Here is a 17,080-nt window from a genome sequence, read left to right as displayed (position 1 = left end):
TTGTATATGCCCCCCGTCCATGTTAACTAATAGGGTTCCCCCCCAATTAACAGAACACATAACCTGACCTATTTCATAATATGTTGTATCCATTTGGGTGGCATCGGGTGTTTCTATTACTGTAGTAGTAGCAGCAGCGACCATTTGAACAGCAGCAGCAATAGCTTCAACAGTAGTTCTAGCAGTTTGGGCGCACTGGGCGAAAATCCTTAACTGTAGCCTGTTTAACTCAACAGTAAAATGTGTACTTGGTTGTAAAAACGATTCTTCGCGGCGGGGATCGTATTCCAGGGACCTGCCCGAAACGCTACGCGTACTAGTGGCTGTACAAGAATGTAACAACTCTTGTATATATCTCAAAACAAAAAGTTTCAATAGTACCGGCAGCAGTTTCATCAGTAATCATTTGAGCGTCAATAGTAGTACTGGCCGAGGGTGAAGTTTGCCGTCCAAGACTAGCATTTCCTCATATTCATCATCCACTGCATCATAAAGTTTTCCCTCAACTTTAAATTAGTTGTTGTGATTTTTGATCATATATCTTAAAAACTAATTCTATACAGGTTGGCTCCACAAGAAACGGCAATAATCTCTGGAACCTTGAAGCTAAGGTCGGGGAACGGGTCTTACATACACTTCCAGAAGGCCGATACACTTAAAATAAAACAAAAATGTAGCTAGTGCTTTAGCTTTTATTTTATAGGTATTTTTTGCTTGCAAAGATATTCTAACATTCGTAATAAATTCAACACCCTTTATAATATTAAGGTTTATTTAGATGTGTGTTTTCTCACATCAGGGTCTTGTAGCTTTACGAGTCTTTATTAGTAAATATCATACCAAGCTTAGCCGACCCGAATCTTCTATAATAACTAGGTCAAGGTTTAACGTCAAACTATACTCTTAGGAAATTTAGTAATTTTATTTCCCTTACATTGAATCCATCAAGAGATCGACCATCCCGATCCTAACCTATCCTGGAACAGAGCTGAGATTTAGACAACTAATGCTATGTTAAAATCTTAAACGCTTCAAGAATTATCTAAAGTCTTCACCAACATGGACGGTCTGTGCCCAGTCTGTTCATTTTTTTGCGGGAACCTCTCCATCTATATATCCGGTTCCATCCACCTAAAATCCGAAAAATGGAAGGTCTATCCCCAGCTCATTAATTTTTGTGGAAAGTCTACAATATCTATAACCAGTTGCATCCAGCGAAAACTCATAAACAGATGGTCTACATTGCTGATTCTACTACTCATACCCAACCCCATATACATTAAATACACATTTACCTACACTAAACAAACCCACCACCTACACTGAACACAATCGCCTCCTACACAGAATACATTCACCACTTATACTAAACACAATGTGGCTTGAAACCTTTCCACAATGCCCTGGATTTAAACCATGTAGTCTCTCCTTTACTTCTGCTCCAGGAGCTTCTGGTACCAGGGGCTCAGGTCTCGTACGTGGTGGGCGAAAAAGACCTGCAGTTCGCGCCAAAAGTCCTCAGTCGCCACGCAGGTTCCTTTGGCAGTCCCACCCCAGTTGATTATGGTGTTCCGTCCTTCGGCAGCACCATTACTCTTGCTGGCTATTTTCAAATTGCTGTATTTTCCGTGGGCATTATACGGTGTTTCGATAATATGGCCAACTCCAGGGTAGACTATGATGCGGCAGTTGTCCTCTCGTCCGTGCAGCTTCATGCGCTTAACGAGAGCCTCAGCCGCATACTTGGTGCAGCAAGTGTCTTCATCACCAGTCACTAGCAAGAAGAAAGTGTCTTCGGGGGCAGCCTCACACGGAGGCATCTGCGGACTGTCGTGCCGGTATAGTTCCCGAAAGGTATTCTCCAAACTAGCCATGTCATCGTCGTTTAGATTAATGTCGAAATTCCAATCGTCGCCGGCTTTCAAGATCTGCTGGCCTTGGTATGTCAGGTTGGTCTTTGCGCCCGTCAGTACGCCGCCGATGGTAATGACTGCCGTGACCTTATCCAGGTAGATTCCCGAAGCTAGGCCAATGTCTGCCCCTTTACTGGAGCTGAGGACGGCACAACGGTCCGGGATGACTTCGGTCTGAGACAGAAGGAACTCTGTTGCTTCTTCAAAGTATTCCAGGTCGAGATTATCTATAGTCTTCGGCAAGTCATCATAGTTAAAGTAGGCCAAAGCCAGCGTAGCAAACCCTCTGGACGCGAGCATTGCTGTGTCAAGATCAAAATCACAAAAGAATATTCAATAAAATATATATTTATGTTAACAAACATAAATATGTTAATATGTTAATATTATGTAATATGTTAATCACGCAGCAGTTGCTATGGAGATTAAGGCCATCTATATATTTTCAAAGACTTTTGGGAGGATTTCAGTTAAATCCTCTGTAAAACCGGCTTAAAATAAATGTGTTACTTCCTCTGACTAGAAAGCAATGTTAACTCTTAAAATGTTAGTAATACTGAACAATATACGAAATTTTTAGATTTTTTTCATGTAATTTTGTTGTCGTTATTGCACTCTGGCATTTGTAACGATACAAAATCACAACAAACTGCTTAATATATACACTTGACACAACCAATGTAAAACAATATTTCAAACCATGTACTATATTCAGAACAAAGAAGTAAAATATACATATTATTTGACCCTTTCTCAACAGTCCTGGTCTTAAGGTGACTCGGGAAGGCTTTCGGGCATTTTAGTAAACATGTCTAAGCTGAACTTCAGCGAATTGAATATAATATTTATAGAACAAATTCAGGAAAAAATAACAGAAAATGGCATCTTCTGTTTAGCCCGAAATGTGAAAAATTGTAAGTAATAAATATAACTGTTATAGTGAAGCAATGGTTAATGGTCATAAAAAACTATAGTGGTGTCGAGGAATGATAACTCGACTCAGTCTCACAGACATAATTGACTGTGATGACATAACTATAAAATATTTAAAAGTACGAACTATAACTCACAGTTCGTACTTTTAAATATTTAATCAGTGTTTTCTACTACTAAAAACTCCAAATTTGTCATTTAAATCTTGGCAACGCACTCCAAGGCCCGTCAACACTTCTCCTCTACTGTGTTGTGTTCTGTGATGAGAATAAGACGGAGTAGAGGTGAAACTCTCAATGTTTAAATAACATTAAATGTCATCACACTTAATTCAACGCAGTTTTAACTTTAGTAACCAAAGCGTTCAAAATTCCGATGCTTTACTGAAATTAAAAACTAGGTAATATTGATGCTCCAGGAGACTAAGGAACTTAGGTGGGATTAGGTGATTACTTAGGATTACTTAGGTGGTGACTAAGAAACTTGGTAAATTAGGTGAGATTGCTCAAGTTCTTACTCCTCTGGTTAGGCAAAAGCCACTTCAATCTTGATGTTTGTCAACCCGTAATAACATGTCGAAGCAACTATATAGATCAGGAACATCTGTGACATGGCAAATCAGTTCACTAGAGAAGAGCAGAGAAAGTCAAACACAGAATAACAAACAAATTTACATGACGGATGAAGACGATGAATCAGACGATGCTGGGTTGAGAGAGAGAGAGGTCGAGGAACAGGCATGGAGGCCATAAACGAGTTGAGACATAACAAGAACGAAGATGGAAATAAAGGCGTATAGGAAGTATGTGAGAAGACCTTCAGCAAAGTACGGGACTTTAGAGCATTCGACTGACTATTCAACACACTCTAGTATAAACCATATTACCTAATATATGAGAAAAATACAGACTTTGAATACGCAACAAATTAAAATGGATGAATGCCTCTTTTTGGTTTCGGTTGGCGCCTGGACGGGCCCAGCCTGAGGACAGGCAGATATAATCTTTGACAGTATTGATTATTTTTCTCCGGCCTGATGTCTCTCCACTTTCTATATGACCTTGCGTGGATTCTATACACCATGTGGCATTAATGTTATATATGTACATCTGCCTGCCTGTACGTAATGTATAAAACATACTAGGATTTTCTTCTCGAAGCTCTGTGTATAACAGGAAATCCCTCCATTGTGTAAACATGGACAAACCCTGTCCTTTAGAGCCAAATACCCACATATACTTAACTGTATTTTCTGGAAGTAATAATTACGAAACATCATTGAGTCCCAACCTGCTCTGTACTCTCGAAGGCCACCAATCCCTCCAAAGAAGTCGACTATCCCAGGAAAAGGGCCGGGCCCCGAGGGCAGGTAGAGGGCCCCGCGGACCCTGCCGTGGCGGACAGGCAGGCGGCGGACTCCAGGGCCCATGAGATGCCGCTCAAGTACCTGGCGCACACCTCCGTCACCTTCCTCCTCCAGGTCCAGGTGACCCTTGTACGCGGTCACCGTCACCTGCTCACAAACAACGGATACCACAGCATGTTATTACCTATTACGAGAATGTGCTCAAATGAATGTTATATACACTCAAGATTCAAGAATAACAATGTATAACGCTTGGTAATTCACCGGGGGAGGGGGGGGGGGCAACACGAATAGGATATTACAGCTTCACGAACCTTCATGTGGTTAAGAAATAAGACATTACAGCATTACGTACATTTATGGAATTCAGGAATAATACATTACAGCAGCCCGTACCTTCCACGGAGTAGTACAGTCACTCTTAAAGAGTCTAGTGTGGAGGTCGGAGCCTCGACCCCGCAGGGTGGTGAAGAGCCCCGCCGGGAACACGCCGGTGAAGGACCCGCCCAGCGCCTCGCTGCGAGCCACGTCCACACACCCTCTGGCGTCGCTCCTGTAGTGAGCGTTCGACCTGAACTGTTGCGGGAGGCAGGCAAGGTAATAATCAGGGAGAAAGCTCTAAGCCAGTACGACTAAGTAGCACTTGAAAGAGACATGAAGACAAAGAGCTAGGATGGGAAGGACAGAGGAAATTATCAAGGGAAAGCGCCAAGCCATCACTTCTATATAGCACTGGGAAGGGGACAGGATAAGGATTAGGGATGGGACGGTGGGGAAAAGGAATGGTGCCCAACCACTTGGACGGTCGGGGATTGAACGCCGACCTGCATGAAGCGAGACCGTCGCTCTACCGTCCAGCCCAAGTAAAAGAAAATGAGAAATATGAGTTTGGTAAATTTAGGGACATTTTCCTCGTGAAGAGAGAAGTGAGTACACTCTATGCTCTTGGTCTTATCTGGCTCCTCGATGGGAGCCGTGAACTGTGTCATAAGACCTTGAGGGGGGGGGGGTGATTCTAATCTTGCCACCGACCACTAATTAACCTCCAAGGACGATGATACTACAAGTTGACTTGCATAAATTGTTTCAACGTCACTCCTCTTGACAGGCCATTGGCAGGATTGTCCTTTGTTGGAACATGCAAAAATTGGAACTGATTTTGATTTTTGAAAATGTTCCAGTTTCATTTCTTCAGGTCTGCTATGATTGCTTTAGCTTTTACTCTGTTTTCTTCAATCTTACTGTTTGAATCCCATTTGCTTTGTTGGGTTAATGTTATCTACTTAAGCATTTCTGTTATCATTTTCCTTCTTTTCTAGTGTGGTGTGCGTTTTCTTTCCAGGTTTGTGTTGGTTCTTATCTTCACTTTTCCGGCCAAATATTGACGTAATTCGAAATGGAAATAAATTTTCCCAATAAATTTTGGATTTTGTTTTCCAAATAAAGCAAGTTTAGGGTCCTCTGATAGGTTAGGAGGGCAGGACATTTTCCTAAGGTTTCAAAATGTCATGAAAACCGTTAATTGAAAGTTTCATTTCCTATCAAACAGCCTAAGCCAGAGAACCCAAAACAGAAAACGGGACAGTACGTCACTCTCGTGAGCCAATTTCATTTTGAATTACGTCGAATTTTTAGCCTGAGTGTGCATACGAGCGAAAAGCGACGTAATTTATAAGAGGACGGGTTAGTGTCCGCTTCAGCAGTCAATCGTGAAACACAGAATTGTCCAGATAATTGTTTTATCTCCATATCTTATCTGATACATCATATCACTTTCTCCATGTATCTCCAAGGTTTTACTTATCATTTTCCTTATGTTGTGTGAGAGACACATGACTTTTTTTTAACTTATTAAAGCGGGGCACACGGCAATGTTCAGGTGACGGAGGCCCACATTTTCACTACAAAGTGTTTTCATAACTTTCTCTAAGACGTATACTTTACCAAAGGTCAGAAACTGATGCTACAAAAAAAATGATAGTGGTTCGCGAAATTGACATAATGTTACGTTTTCTGTTTTGGATCCTCTGGTTGGTCAGGTTTAGGCACTTTAGAACAACAGTTTAATGATGTTGTGAATGTTAAGAAGGGACGGCTGAATGGGGCTATATATATATATATATATATATATATATATATATATATATATATATATATATATATATATATATATATATATATATATATATATATATATATATATATATATATATATATATATATATATATATATATATATATATATATATATATATATATATATAGCCCCATTGCCGCCAAGAAGCTGCGACAACACCACATGATACTGCCCGACTTAGAGCTGAAGCAGCTCCCCATGCAGGGGACTTTCTATTAGCAAACCCAATGTCAGCAACTGGCACTCGTCTCACACCGCAGGCCCTCCGAATTGCTGTGACTCTCCGCCTCGCTGCCCCAATCCACACCGAATACAGGTGTATTTGCGGCGGCAGTGACCGACAGGTACGGACGGCATAGCCTTCTCTGCCAAAGGACAGGAGGATGGCGTGCAAGACACGGCGAGGTTAACGACATTATCAAGAGAAGCCTTACCACGGCCGGTTGTCCAGCAGAGAGAGAGCCCAGTTACCTAATGCTCCGCAACTCGGATGAGCCTGTCGGTCGCCAAGACGGGATCACAGTGAACCCCTGGAAGAATGGTAGACTGTTGGTGTGGGACTATACTTGCGTTTCAACTTTAGCCAACACCTATGTTAACTTCAGTGCTGTACAGGCAGGAGGTGCTGCCAACCACCGGGAAACAGCCAAGTCGCGTAAATACAGAGACCTTGATCACCACTGCAATTTTGTCCCCATTGCCTCAGAGACACTTGGTGTATGGGGTAAAAGTGCTGCTAGTTTTTTGAAGGAGCTGGGGTCCAAGCTAATTGAAACAACTAGAGACCCTAGAGCCCCCAGTTTTCTCTTTCAGTGTCTTAGTGTGGCGATCCAGAGAGGAAATGCTCACCGCATCCATGGTTCCTGCCCGCCATCTGAGAAACTGGAGGAGCTCTACAACTTGTGACTAGAAGCCTTGTACCCTACATGTAACCAATGTTGTAACCATTTTTGTGTAATGGAATTTTAAAATAAAGTTAGATATATATACACATACACTAAACAAATAGGGGTGGTAGGAGAAGAAAATATCAAAGTGTTCAGTGAAGATCCCCAAGGTCTTCTCTGAGTACTCATTATTTTTGTTCTCCAAGGCTATGGGTTTCTACACTTGCACCAGAGATGGTACCCCTTATATATATATATATATATATATATATATATATATATATATATATATATATATATATATATATATATATATATATATATATATGTGTGTGCGGAAAAACCACATGTGAAAAATAGAGAATGCTAAACGCGTTTTCGGCTCAATTCACCTTCAGCAGAGCATTTCAGAATGAAATAATAAACAAATAATTTTTATCTTATTAATTTAAATTTGCACTGTTTTGTTTTATATTGAATAAATATTAGCATTTGCCGTATATAAATTGAATATGTAGACTGAGTTATTACGGGGTAAAGCTTCACCTTTGCTAAAAATTCAGTAAGAATAAAGCCTGACCTTCCTGCCATCGTCGTCGTGTGTGTCAGCCCTGAGGGTGACGGGCGCCCCTGGCGGCAGCCCTGAGACACGGATGGTGGTGGGCACGTCATGAACACACACCCTGGGTATCACCTCCAGGCGCAGGCCTCCGCCTTCTGCTGGTGCGTCCGTCATGCTTCAGGAGATGACTCGGAGTGGAGGGAGACGGAGTAGATACCCTTATATCGCTTTGTTTACTGGCCGCCTGGTGCTAGGCGGGATAAGAGAGCTCCTTGTCCATATGTGGCCGCTATCTCGTATGACCTCTGACCTCGAGCGTCAGATAAGGTCGAGTCGCATTCTCTCACCCGTCTAGAGTAGCACTCTGTCACCTGCCTCGAGTGGCACTCTATCACCCGTCGGGCGGTCGAGCCACTGTGACATACTAGGTAGGGGGAGTATGAGTGTGTGACCTATTGATATAGATATCATCATCATCACATGCTATTGTAGGGATCGTAGCAGCAGCCCGTTGATGTATCTGTTATGTTGGACATGGAGGGGAAACACAGGTATGTACAGCATGGCGTTATATTTTCAAAACAGACATTGAAGTCACACCGGTATCGGTGCCGTGAATCTAGTATTTGCAATAGTTATAAAATAAAAGAACATCTGCTCGTATCATTATGCACCTAAGGAATGCTTAATAGAACAAAACAAAAAATCCTTTACCACTTACGGGCTATTCATGCCCGTGCCACCTCTTGGGTAGCTTGATCTTCATTAATCAGTCTTCAATCCTAACAGTAAGGGTCATCCTAGCAGTAACCTGTTGATGTAGGGGTTATCACAGCAGTCTGCTGATGTAGGGATCATCACATTTACCTGCTGATGTAAGGAGCAGTATAGTGGTGTAGTGATGAAGGAATCATCACAGTGGAATGCTGATATAGGGATCATCATAATAGACCACTTCAGATAACAGAAACATTCCCCCAATTTTAAAACACACTGGTATTTTATTAACAAGCTTAGGTACACACTGCAGTCTGTTGCTACATCATTCTATATTATTAAGGATTACAGAATATAGATCATAAGCTATGATTTCATGTAGTATCCCCATCTCACAGGATGGCAAGTCGTGCATGGAATCAGGAGAAAACATGAGATGAAGATCTAGTCTACTAGTCTACACTAGCAAACTCTGGGTAGAGCACAAGAACATTTGTCATTATTCGTGAGTGTCTGAAGTAGTTACAGAGCTCAAAGTATCTCATACCATTTGGTGTGTGTTAGGATTATTTAAGGTATGTATAGGTTTAAGGTCAATTAAGATTAGGTTTATAACATCAGGATCCAATGCTCATTTGTATTCATGACACCTATACCCGGTGAAGTATTGATAACAGGGGCACTCACAAATAGCCTAAGAGAAGAAATGGAATATATATGGGTAGATATATGGATATCTACTCCGTCTCCCTCTCTCTCCACTCCGAATTATCTCCTGAAGCAATAGCAGGCGTAGAAATAGCCTAAGCTACTCTATCCCTTTGAGATATATTTCTTTCTTGTCTCAATAAACATACTTGAACTTGAACTGGAGCACTCACCAATGTAGTGTTGGAGTGTGAGTCTCAGCTCTTGTTCACATAGTTAACAACTGGAGTGTTCATTATTGGGGGATTCATTATCTACAGCCATCAGTGGTAGCTATAGATATCCCAGCCTAAGTTCTAGCAATAACAACGTCACATTATTCAGTGGATGTTTTGTGCTCGGTTCTCGGTTCCAAGAACATATAGTTCTCGGTTCTAATATCATATCTCTTTATATAAAACACTGAAATTATGAAGCAATTGTCAATAGATTTATGCTAGTCGTTTTAATGATGAAATAGAGGACCTACCACAAAGATATCCTACCACACAATACATGGTGTACTTCGCAATCTGAAGATCTTATTTAGATAACGAAAAAATGTTATTAATTTAGTTTAGTTTATTAATTATGCAGCCCAGATCCCTCCTGTGAGAGGTGGTTGACTGGTTACAAAGACACTTTTTAGGGGTTCAAATACTGAACCCCCCCCCCTGATTTTTTTCATTAAATTAGTTAAACTGACTAACTAAAACTGCTGAAACTTTCTTAACGAAAGGAATAATAATAGTTGTAATAACAAGAATTCATGGACGCTTTCAGAAGCGTAGGAGTGTAACACAAAACTTTGAACTCAAGGCTGTAAATAAAATTGTTTTAGTCTACGCTATATGTTTTCTATGCTGACCAGAAAGTGTCGTTTCTTCGTTTTCTTCGACGGTTTAGACATAAACTTACATATATATATATCATTCTCAGTTATCATCTGTTGGGAGTTTGCTTTAACTGACTTAGCTTGGGTTTAAGGAGGTATACGAGTGCTTGTACCTGGCTATGCTGACAAGTCTGGCTGCCAATCACAAATTCTCTGCAGATAGAAATTGTCTATCCATATATATATCGTTGTCATAAAACTCAGCTTGTAAATATAAATTATTTTTTATACAAAACGACGCCCGATTGATAAAGATTAAACCACACAGAAGAGGTCGCACGGACATGAATAACCCGTAAAAACGACGACGCCCATTTTTTTTCTTTTTCTACGAACGACGACCTGTTCTTGACAGCTTGTATTCCAGGCTCCACCTGACTTCTCAAGCTGACCATCATTCTGAAGGTTACTTTCCGCCTGTCCTGAATGATCCCTGGAACTCTTGGGAAGAAGTATCAATTGTAATTAGTTCCCATAGGATTATTGGAGAACCTCTTGGAAAGTAAAAATCTTAGTGATAATATATGTTTAATTAATAGTGGAATGCCTGCCTGCAGTGGAATGTCTGAGAATTTTGGGGCAGATTGATTGATAAAGATTAAGCCACCCAAGAGGTGGCATGGGCATGAATACCCCGTAAAATTTGGAGCAACTATTTTACTCTTAATATACTTGCCACACTCTTAACTAAGGCTAATGGTATCGGTCAACACAACCTGCTTGTTGGTGGATAATATGGCAATAACGAAACACTGCTCTAACCTATTTTTTTGAGGGGGGGGGGGAGAGGCTTGCCCCACTTGTTGTTGTTGTTGTTATAGATTCAGCTACTCGGAACAAGTTCCAAGTAGCACGGGCTATGGTGAGCCCGTAGCTTACCTGGCACAGGAGCGGTGCTGCTGGTGCTCGTCTAATATCTGCTCCCTCTTATAGACTAAGTAGAGGCGCATCTCGTGAGAGCCCGTTAACCTATTAGGCGTTAATGGCTACCAAGAATTAATTTCACTAGCTTATTTACGCACCAGTTACTGCTAATAGCCTTCCACTTTTACTAGTGGCTATTTGTATTATTCATTTAAGATTATCACATGAGTAAGACGTTATACTTGCTGTCAGTCTTCTTTATAATTTAATGAGACTGACCACTACCAAACCTCACTTGTTTCAATTTACTTTGTGAACTATTATTAAGCTCTTATTTACCTATTTATTTATATACAAGAAGGTATAATGGGTTGTGAAAGTACACATTTTTGTGATTAAGTGATACATTCTTACAAAGCCCCAAACAAGCATAACATTTCAGGCAGGTTCTTAAGCTAACAAATAAGTGTAATAATTTCTTAAGTGTAACAGAACTAGAACTCCCTCAATAAGAACTTCATCATAAAGTGATAATATAAAATAAACCCACTTGCGTTATTCAACATTAATTTACCTATGGAAAGCTTGTTATATTTCTGTGCGTTGGTCTCGGTAGTAGGAGCCCCGCTCCTGTGCCAGGTAAGTCCACTACGGGCTCACCATAGCCCGTGCTACTTGCCTCGCTCCTGTGCCAGGTAAGTCCACTACGGGCTCACCATAGCCCGTGCTACTTGCCCCGCTCCTGTGCCAGGTAAGTCCACTACGGGCTCACCATAGCCCGTGCTACTTGCCCCGCTCCTGTGCCAGGTAAGTCCACTACGGGCTCACCATATCCCGTGCTACTTGCCCCGCTCCTGTGCCAGGTAAGCCCACTACGGGCTCACCATAGCCCGTGCTACTTGCCCCGCTCCTGTGCCAGGTAAGCCCACTACGGGCTCACCATAGCCCGTGCTACTTGCCCCGCTCCTGTGCCAGGTAAGTACACTACGGGCTCACCGTAGCCCGTGCTACTTGCCCCGCTCCTGTGCCAGGTAAGCCCACTACGGGCTCACCATATCCCGTGCTACTTGCCCCGCTCCTGTGCCAGGTAAGCCCACTACGGGCTCACCATATCCCGTGCTACTTGCCCCGCTCCTGTGCCAGGTAAGCCCACTACGGGCTCACCATAGCCCGTGCTACTTGCCCCGCTCCTGTGCCAGGTAAGCCCACTACGGGCTCACCATAGCCCGTGCTACTTGCCCCGCTCCTGTGCCAGGTAAGCCCACTACGGGCTCACCATAGCCCGTGCTACTTGCCCCGCTCCTGTGCCAGGTAAGCCCACTACGGGCTCACCATAGCCCGTGCTACTTGCCCCGCTCCTGTGCCAGGTAAGTCCACTACGGGCTCACCATAGCCCGTGCTACTTGCCCCGCTCCTGTGCCAGGTAAGTACACTACGGGCTCACCATAGCCCGTGCTACTTGGAACTTTTGTTCCGAGAAGCTGAATCTAAAACCACAACAAATCGGTAGTATAGTTGGACTCGTTCTCGCCTGACAATCGGGAATCCCGAGTTCGAATCCCGGAGGGGAAAGAAATGGTTGGGCACGTTTCCTATCACCTAATGCCTTTGTTTACCTAGCAGTAAATAGGTAGCCGAGAATTAGTAAATTTATTGTGGGGAGGGTCAGTAGTTCGACCTGGGGTGGGGGGGGGGGGGAGAGGCCAACCCCCCAAAATATATACATATACCTCGATATGTATATGCAGGACTCCAGTTCCAGACAAAATTAATTAAATTATAATCCTCCTTTTGTTCCCAACTGCCTCGATGAACCTAACAAGTTTACGTCTGAGAGAAGGCTGTTCGTACACACACACACACACACACACACACACATCCCGTGCTACTTGCCCCGCTCCTGTGCCAGGTAAGCCCACTACGGGCTCACCATATCCCGTGCTACTTGCCCCGCTCCTGTGCCAGGTAAGCCCACTACGGGCTCACCATAGCCCGTGCTACTTGCCCCGCTCCTGTGCCAGGTAAGCCCACTACGGGCTCACCATAGCCATGCTTTTGGCCATGAAAGCAGCCACCTCGCAGGAGGCGGCACGCTCCACTAGCCAACTGCTGGAAAGGAAAAGATCAGTGGTTGCTGTGGGTATTAGGGAACAGGAAGGAACCAATAGGACAGAGTGGAATGACAAGGACAAAGCAGCAGTGAATGAAGTACTAAAGGCACTAGACATGGAAGGGGCCGAGCATAGCATTGACAAGGTTTTCAGGCTAGGCCGGTACAACAAAGACCGAGACCGAATGATAAAGATAGTGTTTGCAAACGAGAACACAAAGGAGAGGATCCTATCAAGGAAGAGCTCCCTGAAAAACGTGGGAAAATTAAAAAATGTATTCCTCCAGCGAGACATGACAAGGGAGGAGAGAGCCGTGGCGGCAGAAGCAAGGAAGAGGCGCAGGGCGAGAGGGGAAAACCAGGAAGTCACAGCTCCCAACACAACACCCCCAGAGGCGAGGGGGGAACCCACAACCAGCTACCCAGTAACACCAGAAGGGAGGACAACCCCGCCTCCCTCCTCTGCATAGAAAATCCCCCTACCCCAAACCCTCCCTGCCCCCACTCAAAAGTTCAGCCAAATCTCCCTCCCCCCACACCCAATCCCCACCCTTCTACCCCTCCCCTCCTCCCGAGTCCTCCCTCCCCCCCTTTCCTTCCCGTCCTCCCTCCCCTTTCACCCCATACCCTCCCTGTCCCTCCCCCTTCACTGGATCCCCCGCCCCTCATTCCAGTATCCTCTGAGATCCTGTTACCCACCTCACAGGTCCTCACACCCATGGAACAGCCTCCCCCACCAGCAGAACACTCACCAAGGAGGCGATTTGAGAAGGGACAGAAGAAAGTGAGCCTCAAAGCGATGTACACTAACATAGATGGAATTACAAATAAAGCAAATGAGCTTGGAGAACTGGTACTAGAGGAAAACCCAGACATAATAGCCCTCACAGAAACAAAGATCACGAAAACAATAACAAATGCAGTGTTTCCACAGGACTATTATGTTATGCGGAAAGAGAGGGAAGGAAGAGGTGGGGGTGGTGTAGCTCTGCTGGTAAGAAAAGGCTGGGATTTTGAGGAGATGGATATTCAGGGCTGTGAAGGTTTCAGTGACTACATAGCAGGTACTGTAACAAATGGAGGGAAAAAAATTATAGTCGCAGTCATATATAATCCACCACCAAATGACAGAAGACCTAGACAGGAATATGATAGAAACAACATGGCCACCATTAACATAATAGAAACAGAGCAGCTTCTGTTGCTAGCAGGAATGGATCTGGACTACTAATTATGGGAGACTTCAACCATGGGAAGATAGATTGGAAGAACAGAGACCCGCATGGAGGACCAGAAACATGGAGAGCTAAGCTGCTGGACGTGGCAACAAGAAACTTTCTAAGCCAGCATACCAAAGAGCCAACAAGAATGAGAGGAGAAAATGAACCAGCAATGCTTGATTTGATATTTACCCTAAATGAATGGGATATAAGGGAAGTTAAGATGGAAGCGCCCTTGGGAATGAGTGACCACAGTGTATTGAACTTTGAGTACCTGGTAGAGCTAGGACTTATCTCTCCCCAAAAAGAACTAGGAATCAAAAGGCTGGCATACCGAAAGGGGAATTATGAACAGATGAGAAGTTTCCTAAGTGAAATACCTTGGGACACAGACCTCAGAGACAAGTCTGTACAGGGTATGATGGACTATGTTACCCAAAAGTGTCAGGAGGCAGTAAACAGGTTCATCCCGGCCCAAAGGGAAAAATCCGAGAAGCAACAAAAGAATCCATGGTATAATAGGGCATGTATGGAAGCGAAGAAACTGAACAAGAAGGCGTGGAGGAACTTCCGGAATAACAGAACACCAGAAAGCAGGGAGAGATACCAGAGAACCAGGAATGAGTACGTCAGGGTGAGAAGAGAAGCAGAGAAAATTTTTGAAAATGATATAGCAAACAAAGCCAAGACCGAACCAAAGCTACTCCACAGTCACATCAGAAGGAAAACAACAGTGAAAGAACAGGTATTGAAACTTAGAACAGGCGAGGACAGGTATACAGAGAATGACAGAGAGGTGTGTGAGGAACGCAACAAGAGGTTCCAGGAGGTCTTCACAATAGAACAGGGTGAGGTCACTGTGCTAGGAGAAAGGGAGGTAAACCAGGCGGCCTTGGAGGAGTTCGAAATTACGAGAGAGGAGGTCAAGAGACACCTGCTGGATCTGGATGTTAGAAAGGCGGTTGGTCCAGATGGGATCTCACCATGGGTACTGAAAGAGTGTGCAGAGGCACTTTGCTTGCCACTCTCCATAGTGTATAGTAAATCACTAGAGACGGGAGACCTACCAGAAATATGGAAGACGGCGAATGTGGTCCCAATATACAAAAAGGGCGACAGACAAGAGGCACTGAACTACAGGCCAGTGTCCTTGACTTGTATACCATGCAAGGTGATGGAGAAGATCGTGAGAAAAAACCTGGTAACACATCTGGAGAGAAGGGACTTCGTGACAAATCGCCAACATGGATTCAGGGAGGGTAAATCTTGCCTTACAGGCTTAATAGAATTCTACGATCAGGTGACACAGATTAAGCAAGAAAGAGAGGGCTGGGCGGACTGCATTTTCTTGGATTGTCGGAAAGCCTTTGACACAGTACCGCATAAGAGGCTGGTACATAAGCTGGAGAGACAGGCAGGTGTAGCTGGTAAGGTGCTCCAGTGGATAAGGGAGTATCTAAGCAATAGGAAGCAGAGAGTTACGGTGAGGGGTGAGACCTCCGATTGGCGTGAAGTCACCAGTGGAGTCCCACAGGGCTCTGCACTCGGTCCTATCTTGTTTCTGATATATGTAAATGATCTCCCGGAGGGTATCGATTCATTTCTCTCAATGTTTGCGGACGATGCTAAAATTATGAGAAGGATTAAAACAGAAGAGGACTGTTTGAGGCTTCAAGAAGACCTAGACAAGCTGAAGGAATGGTCGAACAAATGGTTGTTAGAGTTTAACCCAACCAAATGTAATGTAATGAAGATAGGTGTAGGGAGCAGGAGGCCAGATACAAGGTATCATCTGGGAGAGGAAATTCTTCAGGAGTCAGAGAAGGAAAAAGACTTGGGGGTTGATATCACGCCAGACCTGTCTCCTGCAGCACATATCAAGCGGATAACATCAGCGGCATATGCCAGGCTGGCCAACATACGAACGGCATTCAGAAACTTGTGTAAAGAATCATTCAGAACTTTGTATACCACATATGTCAGGCCAATCCTGGAGTATGCAGCCCCAGCATGGAGTCCATATCTAGTCAAGGATAAGACTAAACTGGAAAAGGTTCAAAGGTTTGCCACCAGACTAGTACCCGAGCTGAGAGGTATGAGCTACGAGGAGAGACTACGGGAATTAAACCTCACTTCGCTGGAAGACAGAAGAGTTAGGGGGGACATGATCACCACATTCAAGATTCTGAAGGGGATTGATAGGGTAGATAAAGACAGTCTATTTAACACAAGGGGAACACGCACAAGGGGACACAGGTGGAAACTGAGTGCCCAAATGAGCCACAGAGATATTAGAAAGAACTTTTTTAGTGTCAGAGTGGTTGACAAATGGAATGCATTAGGGGGTGATGTGGTGGAGGCTCACTCCATACACAGTTTCAAGTGTAGATATGACAGAGCCCGATAGGCTCAGGAATCTGTACACCTGTTGATTGACGGTTGAGAGGCGGGACCAAAGAGCCAGAGCTCAACCCCCGCAAACACAACTAGGTGAGTACAACTAGGTGAGTACACACACACACACACACACACACGTCCACTGCACGTCACTAAAGGACAGACGCACATTTATGCATAGTTTCCCATCTTAGAGAAGGACTGAGATGCCTGCCAAGATTTACTCTGATAATTCCTCCTCAGCTGCTCAGCCGCTGCATACAGGAGACGAGGCTGATTAGTATCTTTAGGGTTTTCTTATCTAATTTTGGTTATGCGTGTAATTTTCCCCATCTACGAAGATAATAATAATAATAATTCATATAAACAAATATAAAAATGTTTACATTATA

At 43.7% G+C, this 17,080-nt stretch overlaps 1 protein-coding gene across 1 annotated transcript; it reads right to left on the bottom strand.

Moving 5' to 3' along the window:
- Positions 1–674: 674 nt before the first annotated feature.
- LOC123760579 (acyl-coenzyme A thioesterase 1) lies at positions 675–8,035 on the bottom strand. Its single transcript, XM_045746271.2, has 4 exons — positions 7,817–8,035; positions 4,609–4,788; positions 4,137–4,359; positions 675–2,215 (listed from the first exon to the last, which is right to left on the bottom strand). Exons 1-4 carry the CDS (start codon positions 7,970–7,972, stop codon positions 1,431–1,433), a joined length of 1,344 nt encoding a protein of 447 aa, XP_045602227.1. The 5' UTR covers positions 7,973–8,035; the 3' UTR covers positions 675–1,430.
- Positions 8,036–17,080: the final 9,045 nt, after the last annotated feature.

Source organism: Procambarus clarkii, chromosome 21, assembly GCF_040958095.1.
Source record: "Procambarus clarkii isolate CNS0578487 chromosome 21, FALCON_Pclarkii_2.0, whole genome shotgun sequence".
Classification (NCBI taxonomy): Eukaryota; Metazoa; Arthropoda; class Malacostraca; order Decapoda; family Cambaridae; genus Procambarus; species Procambarus clarkii.
Note: the sequence above shows the minus strand (reverse complement) of the source record. Positions and strands in the feature narration are given on the sequence as shown.